This window comes from Xenopus tropicalis, chromosome 1 (assembly GCF_000004195.4).
Source record: "Xenopus tropicalis strain Nigerian chromosome 1, UCB_Xtro_10.0, whole genome shotgun sequence".
NCBI lineage: Eukaryota > Metazoa > Chordata > Amphibia > Anura > Pipidae > Xenopus > Xenopus tropicalis.
The window spans coordinates 105282301-105302796 of NC_030677.2; the positions used below are offsets into that span (position 1 = coordinate 105282301).

A 20496-nucleotide genomic window follows, 5' to 3' on the forward strand; every position below is an offset into this window, starting at 1 on the left:
AGTGTTTTTTGTGCTTGAATAAAAAGAAAGCCCTTCAAAGCCTTCCCTCTGTCTATTTAAGGAGCTGTCTGGGCACAGGTTTAGAAAACAAATTGGCAAAATGGTAGCCTTTTTTCCTATAAAGACATTTGCTAGCTACTCTAAAAAGGCTGGGCAATGTACATGTTATAACAGAGCAAAAAAAAAAAAAAACCTTAACTGAAATGCTATTTTTTCTCTGCCTAGACTCCAATACATTCTGGCAATATTTTGTGGTTTTGTAAATTACTAGCCATGTGTCTTTAACTACATGAATTCCTTCTAATTTTGCCAGAACCTCTGTAGTGTCCTTAACATATGATGGTAATGATGTTACGTATTTCCTTAAGTGTTGGTCTACATATTTACTGGCATTTTCTGTCAGGTTGCCATTTCCTGATACTATAGGTCGACCAGGGGGTTTTTGGCTATTTTTGTGAATCTTGGGTAATAAATAAAATGTAGCAATTCTGGGACAGTTCACCAATAGAAAGGTTTTTTCTTGATCGGAAATCAGCAGATCTTTAAATGCTTCTTCTATTATTCGATTATATTTGTCCATATACATATCAGTGGGGTTGGAATATAACCTCTTATATGTTTCAGAATGCAGTTGTCGTTTTGCTTCAAAGGTATATAGTTCGTTTGCCCAAATCACTATATTACCTCCCTTATCAGAAGGTTTGTTTTGAACATCATCCTATGATTAAATATCTCTTAAAGCTTCTCTCTCTAATTTAGTAAGATTATCTGAGTTACTCTTTGGCTTCAAATTTAAAAAGGCCTCAGAAACCATATCTTTAAAAACTGAAACATAATGGCTAATTCCATATGCAGGAGTAAAATCTGAATTTCTTCTTTAGCTTTACCACCTCACATGAGCGATCTTCCTGTGAAGTCTCATTTTACTGTAATAAACTATTTAGAATTTCAAGAGTCTCATTTTCATTATCCAATTGAGTATTACGATTCTGTTTGTTAAAATGTTTTTTGAGTAAGATTTTTCGACAAAACAAATTCAGATCTTTTTCTAATTCAGTGGTCCCATCAAATTGGACAATCGTATTGTCGAGCTATATGCTATAAAAAAAAAACTGCGCTACCAGTGGACTATGTTCCACCACTCTTTATACTGTTTGTACCCTGAAAGTAGATTCAAGTTGTTCACTTACTGAAATCATGAAAACTACAAATGCTGGGTAGCTCTTTGCGAAAAACAATGGAACACAGGTACAACTAAACTCTGAAAAACAACTGTCACAGCACAACACTGTAGACAATGCAAGACAAAAGATCTTTGCATTCACCTTACTAGACAGAAAAAAGTAAACTCTAGACTCAGCGTATGCAGATGAAAGCAATACAGGACATATATAAAGGCTGCCACTTCTCATCCTTACATTGCACTGAACCTTCCATTGAAACAAAATGGGAAAGGTAAGACAAAATCATGAACTATTCTAATGGTTTTTTAATTACAATTAAAATTGTACATTTAAACGTATGTTTATTCTATATATTAACATACATAGAGAGTATTATTTGTGAAGGGCATTACACATTTTAGCATTCTTATTTAGCAGTTTGTAATAAGGACATTGAAATTAAAATAACAACATGGGAGTAAAATAACAGCAGTAACAATGATTCACTTTGACTAAGTGGGAAACAATTTGCACCAAATACATATTTTATATAGTTATTGTTCGCAAAAAGTACCAAAACCCTAGGCTGTATCCAGAATTTTACCTGTGCCAGATCTCTTTGAAGGATTCTAGTCAGAAATCATATTTTTTCCAAATACCAGCAAAATAATAGAAGTACCATGGAAAATATCAATAACATATTTTTTTTTAAAAAAAATAATCATTCATCTTATTTATTTTTAGATCTTCTTCTACGAGGAAAGGAACTTCCAAGGCCGCCACTATGAGTGCGGCTCAGACTGTTCTGACATGTCCTCATACTTCAATCGCTGCAACTCCATCAGGGTAGAGGGTGGTAACTGGATCCTCTATGAGCACCCCAGTTACAGGGGACACCAGTATTACCTCTGGCAAGGAGAATACCCAGACTTTCAGAGATGGATGGGCTTCAATGACTCCATCAGGTCCTGCCGCTTTCTTCCCAATGTAAGTGTTTGCAAAGTTTTAACAGCACATTTACAGTGATGATACAATCAGTCACCAAAGTCTCCGTTCAACTATATGAAAAAGGAGTTCTGGAAAAACAGTCCATTCTTTCAGGTTTACCAGTATGAAATATCCCTAGTAGAAGCTTAACAAAATGTTAACAGATCCCATCAAAAGGCCAGTTTTGCATCTGTGTAAAACTGATCAACCTATGAAAAACATGGTTTCCGAAAACACAAATATGAAAATTGAATTCCTTCCTAGAAATCCTACACATTTAGATTTATAGAAAATAATGACAGTTTTACATTAAAACCCTTTGTTAAGTTGGATAACTAAAACATAGTGATTGTTTTTTAATATTTTATGACTAGACAAAAAGAAAGTCATTGATAATAAATATGTGTCATCAAAACCCACAGAACAACAGGGCCAATTTTTAAATGGTATATTGAAATTGAAAAGTTTTCAAAGAAAAATGTAGTAGGTAAAGTGGTTTAATAACAATAGCACATTCTGACAATGTTTCTACATTTCTTTATTTTATTTCTTTAGCACCACGGACAATATAAAATGAGAATCTATGAAAGAGGAGACTACCAAGGGCAGATGATGGAGTTCTTTGATGACTGCCCCAATACTTATGATCGATTCCGTTTCCATGACATTCACTCCTGCAATGTGTTTGATGGCCACTGGATGTTCTATGAGGAACCCAACTACAGGGGACGTCAGTACTACCTGAGACCTGGACAATACAGGAGATACAATGACTGGGGAGCCTCAAGCGCCAGAATTGGATCATTTAGAAGAGTTTATCATAGATTTTAAATCAACTCAAACATTTACATTTACAAATATATTTCCAGTTCAATAAAACAACAACTTTCGAATTACTTTTTTGTGTATTATTTATTTCTATGTGCTGTGCAACTTTAGGTCAAATCCTATATTTATCATGCAATGAATAAGGCTATGTTTATTTATCTGTAAATGTCAACTTAACTTTTAGAAACATTCCCAAGACATACACTTTTGGGGCCAAATCTGTTTACATGGACCAGGTTGCTTGTTTATATGAAATAACTATTAACTTATTTCTCAAGATCATTTGAACTTGTTGCTCCTCTACCATGAATGTAACAAAAAACTGGTTTCAAACTGTGCAAGAGGCACCAATGTCCTGAATTTCTGCTAAGCTGGTAGTGAACATGCTTATGGGAAAAAACAGGGAGCCAAAACCTCATTACTTGCTGTTAGAAGGGGGAGAACAAAGAGGCCGAAACCAAAAGAGGAATCTTATCTGTCTGCACCACTGATATAAGGTGCAATAATATGTCAGCAGCCGCAAAACCAGCTAAGAGCCAGTTACCAATTTTACACATGCTATCCTTCTAATATTTTTACTGTGGAATAAAGTCTCAGTACTGCTCCCATTCCCTTTCAGTGATTTGAATTCCCTTCGCACTCCATTACCCTCCTTCAGCTTTTAAAATCAACCCTCATGCTCTTTTCTCCATCTGTGCTGTCACACAAATTATTCCAATGCCATCCACCTTTAGCATTTGTGCCTCCTCTCTCCGTAATGTGTGACTTTCTTCCAGCACCAATCCTACTCTAGGCTTTTTTAGCATATTATTAGACCCTTTTTCCTTAGCCTCTAATCATCCATCCTGTTTCTATATTCCCTCCTTAATGATCAGCATTCGTATTTGATGTGCAGATGGGAAAACTTTAAATCTACTGTCTGGCTACAAAATTTCACTAATACAGACAGCTGTTGTATAATAAAAATGGAGATTCAGATGGTGGCAAAACATTCTGCCCCATCTACACCAATAGGACTTGTGTGGTAGCTCAGCTAGACCCCATAGTAATCTGTGACTAAGTGGCCTCTAGTAATGTTATGACCATGTATGGTGACCTGCAAGTCTCAATGACATTGCAGCTGAACATGAGCATTCTCCATATTTCTTGCTGCTGCTAAGACCCTCCATAAAGGGTTAATGTGTTAGTATGTGCAGGCACAGCCACTGAGCTCCATACATGCTAAACAAGGTCAGGAGCATAAACAAAATAAAACAAAAACCCTTGCCACACTTGGGCTCTAAGTACTACACGGTCACAGTACTTTCACAGAGTCTTTTTTTTTTTGGGAAAAAAAATAGCAGTACAAGTTATTCCATAAGGCAGAGACCTTCCCTCTCTCAGGTCTCAGTTCTCAGTCAGTCTGGGCCCTCACTCTCTATGGCTGCTAGCAGATCTAGCCTGCTAATTATCCCCCCAATGTTCAAGTATTAATGTGCCTAAAGGCTTGAAAAGTGGAAGGTTGTACATACCCTGCTCTGTGAATGTTGTATGAGGCAGTAGAGAAAAGAATACTAGAGACATGGCTTTTTGAACATTAGACTGACAATGTGAAAATTATGTCATTCTGCTTAACTCCTGTTGTCTTAATACGTCTGGATAAAGGAATAATGCCTAATGATCAAATGATTCTTTATACTGCTAGTATCCTGAGAATGGTTACCATTCGTTAGTAAGCATCAGGACCAGCAGCTAAAGTGAACTATAAATGAACACCAGGGGGCCACATAGGGGTATTCTGGGACACTGGCCTTCATGTTGTTATTTAAAACTTTGCAAAATATGATTACAAGAGCTTAGGCTAACATGTCAACAATCACATTTTCCCCCAGTCCACTGGCCAGATGTCCAGATGAAGGATTGTACATCTTGTTTGATGTAAGGACCAAGGAGGAGGCTGAATGGGAAAAAGGCTGGAATAAAGAAAAGTAGATTTTATTCAGTAGAATAAACAAAAAGGCAGGAACACGAAAGGCTTATTGATGGCAGGCACTGCCACATCAAGGGACGGAAGGAAGTAAGTGCCAGACAAGGCACAGCAAGGCTAAATACAACACAACAAGGAACAGAAAGAAGCAACTATCACAGGCAAGAATTACCAGCAGAGATTGGGACCAAAGTAAACTAGCCATAGACACTGGTGTGAGTGGGCTTTAAAGGTTTCCATTTCTAACAACCAGGCGCACCAATGTCATGTCTGTAACTCCATGGGAGATCCCTGGTGTCTAGAGAGAATGCACCAGTTCTCAGAGTGTCTGCCAGCTCTTTGACAAAGCTGCCAAGCTCCATACTAGAGCAGCCATGACACTGAGATTATGGAATAATGGGAATGCTGGATAGTTGGATTGCTGTCACAGCACAACATCAAAAACAATGCAAGACAAAAGATCTTTACATTTACCTTACTAGACAGAAACCTAAGCTGTAGGTTCAGTGTATGCATACAGCAGCAATACAGGACATATATAAAGGCCACCTCTTCTAAACTTTCCATTGCATTGAAACTTCCATTCAGTCAAAATGGGAAAGGTAAGCCAAAATCATTAATGTATTTGATTTTTAATTACAATCAAGATTACACATTTTAGAGCTCATGTTTTACTTATGCTTTTTTATATTTTAATTAACTTGTGAAGCTCATGTTTACACTTTTTATTAAGGTCTTTTTTTACCCAAGAAAACACAATCAGTTACACAATCTGTTACAGTAGTTTTGAACTGGTGGCAGCTAGAGGAACATAATAGAAGCATGAATTATAATTAAACCCCAGCATATGGGTACAGTAGCATATTAAGGGGGCTATTTACAAACTGTAAACAATTTTTTAGCACAAAATAAGTAGTAGAAAAAAAGTCTCAAATGTTTTTGAATTTACTACCGCCTAAAATTCCAATTCCAACATTTCACTAATTAAAACCTGCCAAGATCACGTAGAAGTCAATGCCAGATGTCTCTTCCCTTCTCTGGAGAATCCTTCTTTTGCTTCAAACTTTAAAGGTTTTTTTGTGTGTGACAATTCGCAAAAATTGCAGTTTTGTGACTTTTCTGCGAATTATTCCCACTTGGACTTTTTCAGCTCAGACTTTTAAGTAAATGTCAGACATTCATGGAAATTAGTTTGTTAGAATTTTTAAAAATAAAAAAATGAGAAATGTTAGAGTTTTAGTACATGTGCCCCTAGGTGTCTGAAATAGTACATGTCACACTCGCTGCCCCAGATTAGCAGTCCAAAAATAGGGTTAAAGGCCTTTTCAAAGTTGTTATCCACTATCCACAACAAATCAAAGTTAAAGTGAGGCAGGTACAATCCTCCAGTGGTGGTGGCTGCAGTTAGTCTTTGTTTACATTTATGTTTAGTCTATGTCATAAATAGTCTTAAGTTTACTACTTGTCTTGTAAACCAAAACAACAGCTGTTTACTGGTCAGCTGAAAATAAAAGTCTTGGTTGCTATGGGTTACTGGATGTGGGCAAATTTCAAATTGTGGTCTCTAATTTTACATTTTGATAAATCTGCTTCAAAGGCAAACTATTATTTGTGGATGACAGTGCACACTTTTATAATTAATATTTAGACTACATAAATAAAACTTTATCATTAACACATGCTTACATTAAACAATTATATAAGAGCAAAATAATTGAAATCACATTGACTAAAATAGGAAACAATTTGCCATCATTTGTCATAGCAAAATTTCTTAGAGAAAATATAAAAATCCTATAGAGCATCAGAACTTGTACCTGTGCTCTGTGTCGTAGGATTCCAATAGCCAGCAAAACAATGAAAACTACTTTGGAAAAAAATACCTATTAGCACTCTAAATAACAATTATATCATTTTACTTTCAGATCTTCTTCTACGAGGAAAGGAACTTCCAAGGCCGCCACTATGAGTGCGGCTCAGACTGTTCTGACATGTCCTCATACTTCAATCGCTGCAACTCCATCAGGGTAGAGGGTGGTAACTGGATCCTCTATGAGCACCCCAGTTACAGGGGACACCAGTATTACCTCTGGCAAGGAGAATACCCAGACTTTCAGAGATGGATGGGCTTCAATGACTCCATCAGGTCCTGCCGCTTTCTTCCCAATGTAAGTGTTTACAAAGTTATGTTTAACAGCACATTTACAGTGGTGATACAATCAGTCACCAAAGTCTCCCTTCAACTGTATGAAAAATAGGAGTTCTGGAAAAACAGTCATATTTTTTCAAGTTTACCAGTTTTATGAAATAGCCCAAGTATAAGTTTAACAAAATGTTAACAGATCCTAGCAAAAGGCCAGTTTCACACTTAAGGTTCATCAGAGTAAAATTGATCAACATATGCAAGACAACATGGTTTCAGACAACACAAATATAAAAACTGAATTCCTTCCTAGAAACACTACACTTTTAGAGTTATGTTAAAACATGTAAATAAAATGATTAACCTTTGGAAAGTTGGTATTCATTCTAAAACATAGTGGTTCTTTTTTCCAGAACCTTGGAATAAAAGGAAAGTCAGGGACAAATTTTAACCAGTATTGAAACTGAAACACTTTCAATAATAAAAGTAGTAGGTAACGTGGTTTAATAACCATAGCATGTTCCGACAATGTTTCTACATTTCTTTTTTTTTTATTTCTTTAGCACCATGGTCAATACAAAATGAGAATCTTTGAAAGAGGAGACTACCAAGGGCAGATGATGGAGTTCTTTGATGACTGCCCCAATACTTATGATCGATTCCGTTTCCATGACATTCACTCCTGCAATGTGTTTGATGGCCACTGGATGTTCTATGAGGAACCCAACTACAGGGGACGTCAGTACTACCTGAGACCTGGAGAATACAGGAGATACAGTGACTGGGGAGCCTCAGGCGCCAGAATTGGATCATTCAGAAGGATTTATCACAGATTTTAAATCAACTCAATCATTTACATTTACAAATATATTTACAGTTCAATAAAACAACAAGTTTCAAATGACTTATTTGTGTATTATGTATTTCTTTATGCTGTGCAGTTTTAGGTCAAATCCTATATTTATGGTTCCATGAATTAGGCTATGTTTATTTATCTGTAATTGTCAACTAAACTTTTACAAAGATTCCCAAGCCATAAGGTGGCCATACACGTTCAGAAGTTTCTTCTAACATACATTAATATATCGGTCTTACATCTAAATGCAATGATCTGAAATTAGCATGTAGACTGAAATTGTAGGATAAAGTCCTTAAAATACAAATCAAGGATGTTCTGAACATGAAATGGTTGGCAGACACCAATCGTACAACAGTGACTTCCATTGTAGGCCCCCAAGTGTATTGTCCAATACACAATTTATGCACAGATTTTATCATTATCCAACCAAAATTTTTTAACCTGGCCGATCGACTAAACGACTGATTGCCATGGTACGAAAAATATTGTACAATTTGAAGCCCATACACGGTCCGAAATACATACGAAACTAGTTTTCGTAAGATTTTATAGGTATGTGTATTGCCAGCTATACATTTTGGGGGAAAAAATCTGTCTACATGGACAGGTTGCTTGTTTATATGAAATGACCTGCTCAGTTCTGAAGTTTGGCAAATAAATCAACAAACTTTTGGCAGCTGATCAATGGGTTCTAGGGTTAAGGCACATCTATGTGCTATGTCAACTTCTTCACTTACAAATGGAAAGACCTTATACATATACATGCAACCCCTATAAATATGTATGTTACATATCTGTTGACATTTTCATTAAAACCATTATCTTATTTATTTTATTCCTTTATTTGCCAGGGTCATTTTAACTTGTTGCTCCTCTACAATTAATGTGTAAAAAAAAAAAAAACTGGTTTCAAACTGTGCATGACACACCAATGTAGTGAATTTCTGCTAAGTCAGAAGTGCATATGCCTATGGGAAAAATCATAGGGAGCCAAAACCTCACTACTTGCTGTTGGATGAAGGGGGAAAACAGAGAGGCCGAAAGCAAAAGAGGAATCGTATCTGTCTGCACTACTGATATAAGGTGCAATAATTTGACAGCAACAGCAGCAACTGCAGCTAAGCCCCAAGTACTAAACGTTGCCAATTTTACACACTTGCGTGTAGCGCTACAGGAGTCCTGTGCCTCCACTATTTGGAAGAGCAGGTACACTGATAAATGGCGTGCCTCCACCGGTCAGGACAGGTTGGACTGTGGTACCGCTCCCTGGGAAACTTCTCTGATCCACAACACACACACAGGAAAGGTTGATGGATTTATTGGCAGGACGCTATACCTTTAAATTTGCAGAGATAGATGCAGCCTGTCAGCCAGGGGCAACTTCACTCACATAACATAGCTGGTACTTTCTCAACTGCTGAGGGGAATCCTCACTTATGTGGCAAGTACTTCAGAGTCTTGAGAAGAACTCCCTTTGGCTTTCTGTGCCCTGAGAAGAGCACGCTTTGCTCTTCAGAGCCCTGACTAGGACTCCCTTTCCTTCCGCACCCTAAAAGAGCACGCTTTCAGCCACTTTCTTATACAGAACACTGTGTGAGCTACCAGCACCTTGCTTGTCTCTCTGCTTCCTTGTTCCAGCAGCACCCCCTTCTCACTTCCTTACTGTCAGCTCACACAGAGGGTGGGGGCCCCTACTCCTTGCACAGTAACAACACAGAGGAGATAGAAGTGTACATAGCTATCCTTCTAATATTTTTACTGTGGCATAATGTCCCAGCAACATTCCTTTTTCCTCATAACTTGTGATTTGTATTCCCTGCTCACCCCATTACCCCCCCCCCCTTCGGTTTCAAAATCAACCCCAATTCCATTCTCCATCTGTGCTGTCACATACACCATTCCATTGCAATCCACCTAGCGTTTTTGGCATATTATAGACCATTTTCCTTAGCCTCTAATCATCCATCCTTTTTCCATTTTCTGTCCAGCTGTGGTTGTATACATAAGATTCGGATGGTGGCAAAGCATTCTGCCCCACCTACATCACTGGATCCTGTGTGATAGCCCAGCTAGAACCCATGATAATCTGTCACTCTGTGGCCTCTAGTAATGTTATGCACATGCATGGTGACCTGCAAGTCTCAATGACATTGCAGTTGAACATAAACATTCTCCATTTTTCTTGCTGCTGCTAGTTAATGTGTGAGTATGTGCAGGTACGCCCACTGAGTTTCCATAAATGCTAACCAAGGTCATTCCCATTAGGCAGTTCTGTTTTCTTTAACAAATGAACAAATTAAAATGACATAAGAGTGTAGAATGGTAGACTGGCCACTGCTCATCCATTAATCTTATCAGGGAAAGTTAATAAAAATTCGCAATTACAACTGCAACATCGGAACAGGAATTTCTGGATTGCATCAGACAGATGGATTTCTTGACAGTTTTAAGTAATGGCACAATTGAACACTTTGATAACATTTGGAACAACTAAGCTTCTACTAGTCATAACTTTCCAGTCACCATACCCTCTTTCTGGGGGTTCACTTTTCTATAAACCTTTAAAAATATCACATTAATGTGCATAAAGGCCTGAAAAGTGGAAGAGTATATAGTTTTAATTCCTTTACCACATGAAATAGCAAACAGGTTGTATTTGCCCTGCATTGTTAATGTGGTATGAGGTGGCAGAGAAAACAATCAGAGAGACATGACTTTTTGAACATTAGGCTGACACAGGTAAAATTATGTTATTCTGCTTAATTCATGTTGGGTTTATATCTGTGGCTTAAAAAAGCTAGTTGGCATAATTGAATAATGCCTAATGATAAAATGATTCTTTATACTGAAAGCATCCTGAGATGCTCACTAATTATGCATTAACACCAGCAGATAAAGTGAACTGTAAATGACCACCAGGGGGGGCCTCATAGGGGTATCCTGCGACACTGGTCTTAACGTTTGGGGTAGGGTTTTTATGCTGTTATTTAAAACTTTGCAAAATATTTTAAGAAGAAATTAGGCTGACATGTCGACAATCACATTTTCCCCCAGTCCACTGGCCAGATGTCCAGATGACTGCACATCCTGTTTGATGTAGGGACCAAGGAGGAGGCTGAATGGGAAAAAGGCAGGCCATACTGGAGCAGCCATGACACTGAGATTATGGAATAATGGGAATGCTGGATAGTTGGAAAACAGGATAACTGTCACAGCACAACATCAAAAACAATGCAAGACAAAAGATCTTTACATCTACCTTACTAGACAGAAAACATAAGCTGTAAGCTCAGCAGCAATACAGGACATATATAAAGGCCGCCTCTTCTAACCTTTTCATTGCACGGAAACTTCGATTCAGTCAAAATGGGAAAGGTAAGCCAAAATCATTAACTTATCTGATTTTTAATTACAATCAAGATTACACATTTTATAACACATGTTTTTTAATATTTTTATTGACAAACCTACAGTAGAAACAATTATTTGTGAAGATAATGTTTACACTTTTTTTAACCCAAGAAAACAACATTCAAAATCAGTTACAGTAGTTTTGAAGTGGTGTCATCTAGAGGAACATAACAGAAGCATGAATTACAATTAAACTCTAATGGGTACTATGGGTACAGTGACATTAAGAAGTCCATTTACAAACGGTAAAGTATTTTTTTTCCTGATTCGGATTTTTTAGCACAAAAAAAAAATGTTGCAGAAAAAAGTCTCAAATTTTCAAGATTTGTTATGCATCAAAACAGCTAATTATCTGAATTTGACAATTCACCAGCTAAAACCTGCCTAGATCACATAAAAGTCAATGGCAGATGTCCCTTCCCTTAAGGATCTTACTTTTGCTTTGAAATTTTTTTTCACTGTTTATTGGGCAACAATTTTGAAAAATAAGGTTTTGTTCCAACAATTCGAAAAAAATCACAGCTTAGTGACTTCTCTGCAACTTTTTCAGACTTTTTTGGTTCAGAATTTTAAGTAAATTTCACACATTCGTGGGCATGAGTTAATGAGTTAAATGTTAGAGTTTTAGTAAATGTGCCCCTAGATGTCTGAAATAGTATTTTGCACACTCGCTGCCCCAGATTAGGAGTCCAAAGACATGGTTAAAGGCTCACAAGACCTTATTAAAGTTGTTTACCACTCCACTAGTTTTGTAAGTGAGTTTAAAGGAGAAGGAAAGGCTAAGTCACTTGGGGGTGCTAAAATGTTAAGCACCCCCAAGTGACTTTAATCGCTTACCTTGTACCCCAGGCTGGTGCCCCTGTTAGGAGAAAACAGCACCAGCCCGGCGTACCTGGAGCGATGCGCTTCCTCCTTCCGCCTGCGTTTCGCTAAGACTTACACATAGGCACATGCGCAGTAGAGTGTTCTCTGTGTAGTAGGATTCCACTATAATCTATACTTTCAAATTGCCAGCAAAACAATGGAAAACTATTAGCACCCTGCTAAATAAAAATATAATTTTTTTGAAAAAAAAAAACCAAAACATTATATTTTCTTTTAGATCTTCTTCTACGAGGAAAGGAACTTCCAAGGCCGCCACTATGAGTGCGGCTCAGACTGTTCTGACATGTCCTCATACTTCAATCGCTGCAACTCCATCAGGGTAGAGGGTGGAAACTGGATCCTCTATGAGCACCCCAGTTACAGGGGACACCAGTATTACCTCTGGCAAGGAGAATACCCAGACTTTCAGAGATGGATGGGCTTCAATGACTCCATCAGGTCCTGCCGCTTTATTCCCAATGTAAGTGTTTACAAAGTTATGTTTAAACAGCACTTTTAGTGGTGATACAATCAGTCACCAAAGTCTCCCTTCAACTGTATGAAAAATTGTAGTTCTGGAAAAACAGTCATATTTTTCCAAGTTTACCAGTTTTATGAATGAAAAGATTTAATGAAAAGATTTCATGTTTTCAAGTTTGTGGCTTGTTCATTTTCATTTATTTTCCATGTTCAAAAGCATAAAAAGCTAATTTCCAGTGAAGACAAAACAACCAGTGACCAAAATCTCCACCAGTTGAAGTTGTATTTTTTTCTCCATCTTTACCAGTTTCATGGAGTAACCTATAAGTAGGAATGTAATCACTGATCATTGGGTGCAGAAAACAATCATTGTGGTATAGAAACAAAATTTAAAAACATGCAGTTTAAGTTATTAACATATGGATCACAACTATTCTAAAAACAGTTATTCTCTATTTTATAGAGTTTTCAGAATAGAAAGTTAATAGAAATATAACACACAGTAGGTAAAATATTTTCTATATCCATCAAATGCCTTGTTTTGACATTGTCTTATTTCTCCCCTAATTTTTAAGTACCATGGCCAATACAAAATGAGAATCTATGAGAGAGAAGACTACCAAGGGCAAATGATGGAGTTCTTTGATGACTGCCCCAATACTTATGATCAATTCCGTTTCCATGACATTCACTCCTGCAATGTGTTTGATGGCCACTGGATGTTTTATGAGGAACCCAACTACAGGGGACGTCAGTACTACCTGAGACCTGGACAATACAGGAGATACAGTGACTGGGGAAGCTCAAACCCCAGAATTGGCTCATTCAGAAGAGTGTATAACAGGTTTTAAATCAACTAAAAAATCTAATAAAAATACATTAAAGTATAACATGTTTCAAATGACTAGCTTGTGTATTATTTATTGAATAAGGCTGTGTTTTTCTGGAGATCTCAAGTTTAAGGGATTGTTCACCTTTGTACAACATTCACAAATCTAACAGTTCACATTAATAGAACATTCTTCGCCATATACCTAGTTAACAAAAAATGTGCAGCTGAAGAGATATTAACCTCAGAATCATCTCTCTGCTGATTCTTCATTTCTGCACAGACCCTGTGCTGGGGGGGGTCAGTGACCCCTTAAACACTACAGTTGCTTTTTTACTTCATTATGAGATGTCATGCATAGTGTTGGCAGCAGACTTAACTTCTATCAGTCTGACATAACTTTCTGCAAATCTGTTGTAGTTGGCGAGCTTAAAGTATATTGCTATGTATGGACAAACAATCCCTGTTTTTCTTAAAGGGGAAGGCATTGCTTGTAAGCTTAATGCACAGAATGTTTTATGTGCTATATATTGATAATGAGTGAGAGCAGAGGACCTCTTGTTGCTGGCTCTAAATAAAATCTATCCTTTGTTAGATCTAAAAATCTAAGCTGGTGCTGGAGCTAAGCAATTGATTTTTTTATATACAATACTAGGCATAGGGTAAAGCCTTTCAGTTGTGCTGTCAGTACCTTTAAGGATTACTTCCTTGAAGTGCTACTTGGTCACCCACAGTAATAGAAGTTTCCCTGAATTTTCAGATGACCTGAAAACTTCATAAGGAACTATCCAGACTAGATCTTATACTAGTCATTAGTATAGGATAGTGGTAACTGAGTAATAATTCTATTTGGGAAATGCACTTTTATATGAAACAAGTTCAAGATCAAACTGCTAAATTTTAGATACAATATTAAAATCACAAAAAATATAAATAACTGCAAAAATTAATTGTTAAAAAATTCCTGCTTTATTTACAAAATAAAGTTTACATTTTTTTGAAACACGTCATCATTATGCACAAAAATACAGCTAATTTGGAAAACCCAAAACCTCAATTTTACATGCCATGATTTAAAGTTTTCCCTCAGTTTACATTTTTTTTTCAAGGTCCCACCAATATATTATTCATAATGCTTTTCCCTGATTTTATATTTTCCCAGATTTTACACCATTTTTTTCAAGACCCCTGAAAAACATAAAATGGGGATCTACTGTATAATTATATTGAGACTCCTAACTTCTATAAAATTAAAACTGACTGCAGCTGACTTTTTCAAGTGCTGATCCAGAAATCAGCATAAATTTGTTTGCAAGGAAAGAAATGCTATTAAAATTAAGTTTTTTTCCCCATAAAGCCTTTAAAAAGATTCCAAAATGAATATGGGTGCATGGAATTTGTTTTCTTTAGGTCAACAGTGGCCAAAACAGAAGACCATAAAAAATATGCAAATGCACACCACATAAATACACAAAGGGAAGATGTATGCTCTTATATATTTAATAAAGTATCAAAAGATATATTAATAACATAGAAAATACCAATACAATAATATACTTTCCCCTTTATAAATGATATCCTTAGAAATGTTGGGGTATTTGTCACATTCATAAATGTCTGTTTTATCTTTTTTTTTATCTTTATCTTTTTTTGTAAATCATTTATCTGATACCTGGTGGCATGTATATTGTTGTATTAGGATTTTATATGTGTTATTGCATTGTTCTTTTGATATTTAGTGCATAACACGTATTTGTTATTTCGTGTGTACTGAGCTATTTTTTGTATTTTCCTAAGCCACAAAAAGCTGCAAAACGTTGTGTAATATAGTTTGTGTAAATGATAGTTTGAAATGAGAAAATGCATGCACTCCATGAAAATGTTATACTTTGTACTAGGGACAAGATTTATCAAGCTTTAGGACAGATGATGGAGTTCTTTGATGACTGCCCCAATACTTATGATCGATTCCGTTTCCATGACATTCACTCCTGCAATGTGTTTGATGGCCACTGGATGTTCTATGAGGAACCCAACTACAGGGGACGTCAGTACTACCTGAGACCTGGAGAATACAGGAGATACAGTGACTGGGGAGCCTCAACTGCCAGAACTGGATCATTCAGAAGAGTGTACCGCAACTTTTTAAATTATCTCAGAAATCTAACATTACAAATATATTTACATATAAATAAAACTGACATGGTTCAAATTACTTTTCAGATATTGTTTATTTATCCATGCAGTGCAGCTTTACCCAACATGTTTAATTGCCTGGAAAAGGCTGAGTTTAATTGCCTGGAAATGTTCAGTAAACATTTATAAAGATACCCAAGTCATATTTATTTGAAGTAAAAGAGATTATATCTGTCTACCTGGCTGCTTGTTTTTATGGAATGGTCACTTGCTCAGTTCAGAGACATTTAATCTAATCTAGTAAATTTTCAGCAGCCGACTACTGGGTTATATAATTAATGCCAAACTCCATAAGTATTATCTCTTAATAAAAATGCATTCCATGCTAAAGTATGATTCTGGAAGGAAACCAGGAGCTGCTATCTTGCTACCTTTCCATTGTTCTGCTGATCGACTCCAGGGGGAAAAGAGAGGGCGTAACATCACTCCAACTTGAGTAGGAGCAGTTAAGTGCGACTGACATTTATCAGAGCACAGGTCACCCTGAGAAATGAAGAACATGGCTAGCCCCATGTGAAATTTCAAAATTAAATATAAAAAAAAAATCTGTTGAAAAACAGATTTTAATGCAGGATTCTGCTGGAAAAGCTCTATTAACTGATGCATTTTGAAAATAAAATGTTTTCCCATGATAATTTTCCTTTAATAACTTATTGTTTAACTCTGAGCCCAACTATCTTACATATTCATTTCATTAAAACATATTTAAAACATTCTTATTCCTCAAAAAATAAACTTCTGTTACTGCACCGACCACTTATCCATTCTTATCCACCACTTATTCATCCAAACCTGAATATTTGAAGAAAACTTTCTGGAAGTTTGTGAAGCCGGTAGAAGTATTATATCAGTGCCCTTCAAAAGCCTCAGGCACATACTCATGCTAAATGTACCGACTCATCTTCTGGCATACTGATGTATCTGTTTGCTTGCCCCAAATTACTCACATTTCCTGTAAGCTCTGGCATCATGGTCATACAGTAGTTGCTCTGCACAGATGAATAATGGACTGTTAAATACAGAGCTACACTGGTAAAAAAACTGTAAAGGTCAAAGCTACAATTCCTGCTTCCAAACTCTAAAGACTGGATCCACTAATCACATGCATGGGATAGTGGTCACTGCACAACTAATTCTTCATGTGAAATGTACCTCTCTATAAAATAAAGTTCATCCAATTCCTTTTAAACAAAAAAGTACAATCAAATAAGTGGAAATAGCTGTAAAATATATACAGGTATGGCATCCATTATCCAGAAAATTCCAATTTACAGAAAGGCCATCTCCTATAGACTCCATTAGAAGCAAATAATTTACATTTTTAAAAATTTCTTTTTTCTCTGTAATAATAAATCAGTACCTGTTTTCAATCCTAAGGTATACGTAATCCTTATTGGAGGCAAAACAATCCTACTGGGTTTAATTAATGTTTAAACTAGGAATGCACCAAATCCACAATTTTGGGAAAATTTTCATCTTCCGTGATTTTAAGGATTTGCCCGAATCCTGCTGAAAAAGGCTGAATTTTGGGCAAATCCTTAACCGAATCCTGGATATGGCGCTTCCCTAGTTTAAATGGTGATTTAGTAGACTCAGGGTTGGACTCACCAGTGTTTTATTCTGAAGGTTTAGTAGCCCATGATGCTTGGAATGATGAATAATTGCCACATTTTTCCAAATTTTGGATTCATATGTAGCCTAGAGAAAACTCAAGAATTAATTGATTCATTATATACCTCCTTGTTGTATATTATTAGCTCCATTTAAAAAAGAGTTGTTCTTATGGGAATGCTGTTCAGCTGTTTAGGTTAATCTACGTAACAAAGGCACTTGTAAAACTATCACAGCACAACATTGAAAACAATGCAAGACAAAAGATTTTTTTTTCTTTACATTTACCTTACTAAACAGAAAAAGTAATCTCTAGGCTCAGCATATGCAGACAGCAGCAATACAGGACATATATAATGGCTGTCTCTTTTAGCCTTCAACAGCACTGAAACCTCCATCCATTCAAAATGGGAAAGGTAAGCCAAAATCATGAACTAAAGAGCCAAAAGAGCTGTTTTTTTTTGTTTTTTTAAATAAAATCAAGATATTTTAGAACTCACATTTATAGTTTTGCTTGTAATTAATTAACGTTTAATTTAGAACTTATTCTTATGTTAATTTATTAGAACTTACATACAATGGAGCTTTACCTCTGCAAAATAATAGCACTAAATCTCAGAAATAAATTATTTTTATTTTCATGGTTGTATAGGGCATATTTGTTTAAGGCTTAGGACAAATATAGCATTTTGCCACTAAAACTTGTATTTGCCATGGCCTAAAAATAAAGATATCAAAAGCTATATATATTATATAAGTTTTTCAATGGTAAACATTTTCTGGTATCCTCTGTTATGTGCAAAACAAAAATGATTCACAATAACTAAATTGGCAAACAATTTGCAACAATTCATTAAACGTGTAACAAAAATATCTACAGCTATGATACCAGTTATCCAGAATGATTGGGACCTGGGGTTTTCCAGAGAAGGGGTCTTCTTGTAATCTCCATAATTTAAGTCGCCTTAAAAATCATTTAAACACATAAATAAATCAAGTGGTATGTTTTGCCTCCAATAAGGATTATAGTTGGGATCGCATACAAGGTACTTTTTTATTATTACAGAGAAAAGAGAAGCAATTTTTAAAAACATTATTTGCTTTAGATAACAGGTTTTCGAACAGCAGACCCTATACCGGTACTATATCTACAAATCTATAACACACACAGAAATTTGTCTTTGCCTGTTAGCAGCAGTAGCCTATATCCAGCAGTAGAAGGATTCCTGTTGGAAGCCATCATCATGCTTTAATATGTTTATTTGGGCATGAAACTCTTTGGTGACTTATAATATCCTTATATTTTACAATAGGGGGTACTTTATTTTCTCTCTCTCTCTCTCTCTCTCTCTCTATATATATATATATATATATGTTTGTTTTTAGAAAAAAAATAATTTGAATCTGCTTTAATTTAGATCTTCTTCTATGAGGAAAGGAACTTCCAAGGCCGCCACTATGAGTGCGGCTCAGACTGTTCTGACCTGTCCTCATACTTCAGTCGCTGCAACTCCATCAGGGTAGAGGGTGGTAACTGGATCCTCTACGAACACCCCAGTTACAGGGGACACCAGTATTACCTCTGGCAAGGAGAATACCCAGACTTTCAGAGATGGATGGGCTTCAATGACTCCATCAGGTCCTGCCGCTTTCTTCCCAATGTAAGTGTTTTCAAAGTTACATTTACACAAAATACCACAACAAGGAAAACAAACAACCAAAGCCCCCTTTAACTAAGCAAAACAGTAGGAGTTCTGAAAAAGAAGTCACATTTTTTTGTGCTATTTATAGCATTGGCATACCCTATTGGTAGAAGCTTAACCACTGGAATTAAAGTGATACTGACACGAAAAAACTACTTATCAAAATATGAATATACATAAAACGTTACCTATAGGTCGTGTTGGCGGTTTTTCGCTGACAGGTTTGGTTTTGTAAGTAATTGTTACTTGAAGTCCCAAAACCTGACTGTTTTGCCAACCTGACTGTCCCTTCCCAACCTGTCAGTTATAGCTTCTAATGCTAACAGACAAATATGGCAGCCCCCTCATAGAGGAACACAGGGAATCAGTTATGTAAGCGCCTCAGGCAAATATTTTTATGGCAAAATTATAAAGTTCTTGCAAAGACAATGTTATGATAGATGTAAAAAAAAGATTTACTTTCTGGTGTCAGTATCTCTTTAAACAAAATCTGAACATGCCCCAGCAACAGATTAGTTTTGCTCTCATTGAGATTCAGATTTAGGACTGTATGCAAACTATAGTTCTATGAAAGAATGTTTTACATGGCTGGTGTTTTTATAATTCTATAAATAGTATTTAATTTTTTTATTTTATATTTTACTTTAATTCTGAATGTACTGATTTACACTCTACCTTTAGCATTAAAAGGCAAATAGCAATGGAAAACTGTTACCTATACATTTTAACTGTTTTCTTTTATACAAAAAGTTTCTCTGTATTTATTTTGTTTTTCATTAAAAGCACCATGGCCAATACAAAATGAGAATCTATGAAAAAGGAGACTTCCAAGGACAGATGATGGAGTTCTTTGATGACTGCCCCAATACTTATGATCGATTCCGTTTCCATGACATTCACTCCTGCAATGTGTTTGATGGCCACTGGATGTTCTATGAGGAACCCAACTACAAGGGACGTCAGTACTACTTGAGATCAGGAGAATACAGGAGATACAGTGACTGGGGAGCTTCAAGTGCCAAAATTGGATCATTCAGAAGGGTTCATCATATGTTTTAAAACATTTGGGAACTTTAACAATAAACCTATAATACAATAAATATATTGAAGACAAATTAAATTTGTGGTTTGTTGAATTACTCTCTTAGAATAAGCTGGTGATTTTTCCAGGAGCATACAGGCTTACAGACTTGCATTCTTGCTTACATAGAATGAACAATTGTTCAATTTCCTGAGTTTCATACATTAATCCACTAATCACTGCTATGATCTCTGTGGAATAAAGGTATTTAGGTAGCTTTGTATACCATAGGCAGTATAAATTGATAAATGGCTCCTGTAGCCTGAAATATGTCAGCTGAATAAATCATCGATAAGTTAAGATATTAACTTATATTGAACATTGGCCATTGTTGGAGCTAAAAGGGTGTTGAGTATCAGCACTGTTTAGTATGCC

The 20496-nt window shown here is 36.1% G+C and overlaps 4 protein-coding genes across 4 annotated transcripts; all 4 read left to right on the plus strand.

Annotated features, from left to right (window-relative positions):
* Positions 1–1446: 1446 nt before the first annotated feature.
* crygdl.44 (crystallin gamma D like gene 44) lies at positions 1447–3046 on the plus strand. Its single transcript, XM_004910952.3, has 3 exons — positions 1447–1455; positions 1908–2150; positions 2706–3046. The coding sequence occupies exons 1-3, from the start codon at positions 1447–1449 to the stop codon at positions 2979–2981; spliced, it is 528 nt and encodes a 175-aa protein (XP_004911009.2). The 3' UTR covers positions 2982–3046.
* Positions 3047–5464: 2418 nt separating this feature from the next.
* Positions 5465–7991, plus strand: crygdl.45 (crystallin gamma D like gene 45). Its single transcript, XM_002939792.2, has 3 exons — positions 5465–5546; positions 6870–7112; positions 7651–7991. The coding sequence occupies exons 1-3, from the start codon at positions 5538–5540 to the stop codon at positions 7924–7926; spliced, it is 528 nt and encodes a 175-aa protein (XP_002939838.1). The 5' UTR covers positions 5465–5537; the 3' UTR covers positions 7927–7991.
* A 3321-nt stretch (positions 7992–11312) lies between these two features.
* LOC116412113 (gamma-crystallin-1-like) lies at positions 11313–13605 on the plus strand. Its single transcript, XM_031905680.1, has 3 exons — positions 11313–11321; positions 12460–12702; positions 13277–13605. The coding sequence occupies exons 1-3, from the start codon at positions 11313–11315 to the stop codon at positions 13550–13552; spliced, it is 528 nt and encodes a 175-aa protein (XP_031761540.1). The 3' UTR covers positions 13553–13605.
* Positions 13606–17718: 4113 nt separating this feature from the next.
* On the plus strand, positions 17719–20160 carry crygdl.48 (crystallin gamma D like gene 48). The gene is made up of 3 exons (NM_001005096.2): positions 17719–17753; positions 18756–18998; positions 19824–20160. The coding sequence occupies exons 1-3, from the start codon at positions 17745–17747 to the stop codon at positions 20097–20099; spliced, it is 528 nt and encodes a 175-aa protein (NP_001005096.1). The 5' UTR covers positions 17719–17744; the 3' UTR covers positions 20100–20160.
* Positions 20161–20496: the final 336 nt, after the last annotated feature.

Excerpts from the sequence above, each read along its gene's own strand:
- LOC116412113 (XM_031905680.1), top strand. Across the intron at positions 12,703-13,276 it reads CCTGCCGCTTTATTCCCAAT|TACCATGGCCAATACAAAAT; the intron begins GTAAGTGTTTAC and ends CTAATTTTTAAG.
- crygdl.44 (XM_004910952.3), top strand. Across the intron at positions 2,151-2,705 it reads CCTGCCGCTTTCTTCCCAAT|CACCACGGACAATATAAAAT; the intron begins GTAAGTGTTTGC and ends TTATTTCTTTAG.
- crygdl.48 (NM_001005096.2), top strand. Across the intron at positions 18,999-19,823 it reads CCTGCCGCTTTCTTCCCAAT|CACCATGGCCAATACAAAAT; the intron begins GTAAGTGTTTTC and ends TTTCATTAAAAG.
- crygdl.45 (XM_002939792.2), top strand. Across the intron at positions 7,113-7,650 it reads CCTGCCGCTTTCTTCCCAAT|CACCATGGTCAATACAAAAT; the intron begins GTAAGTGTTTAC and ends TTATTTCTTTAG.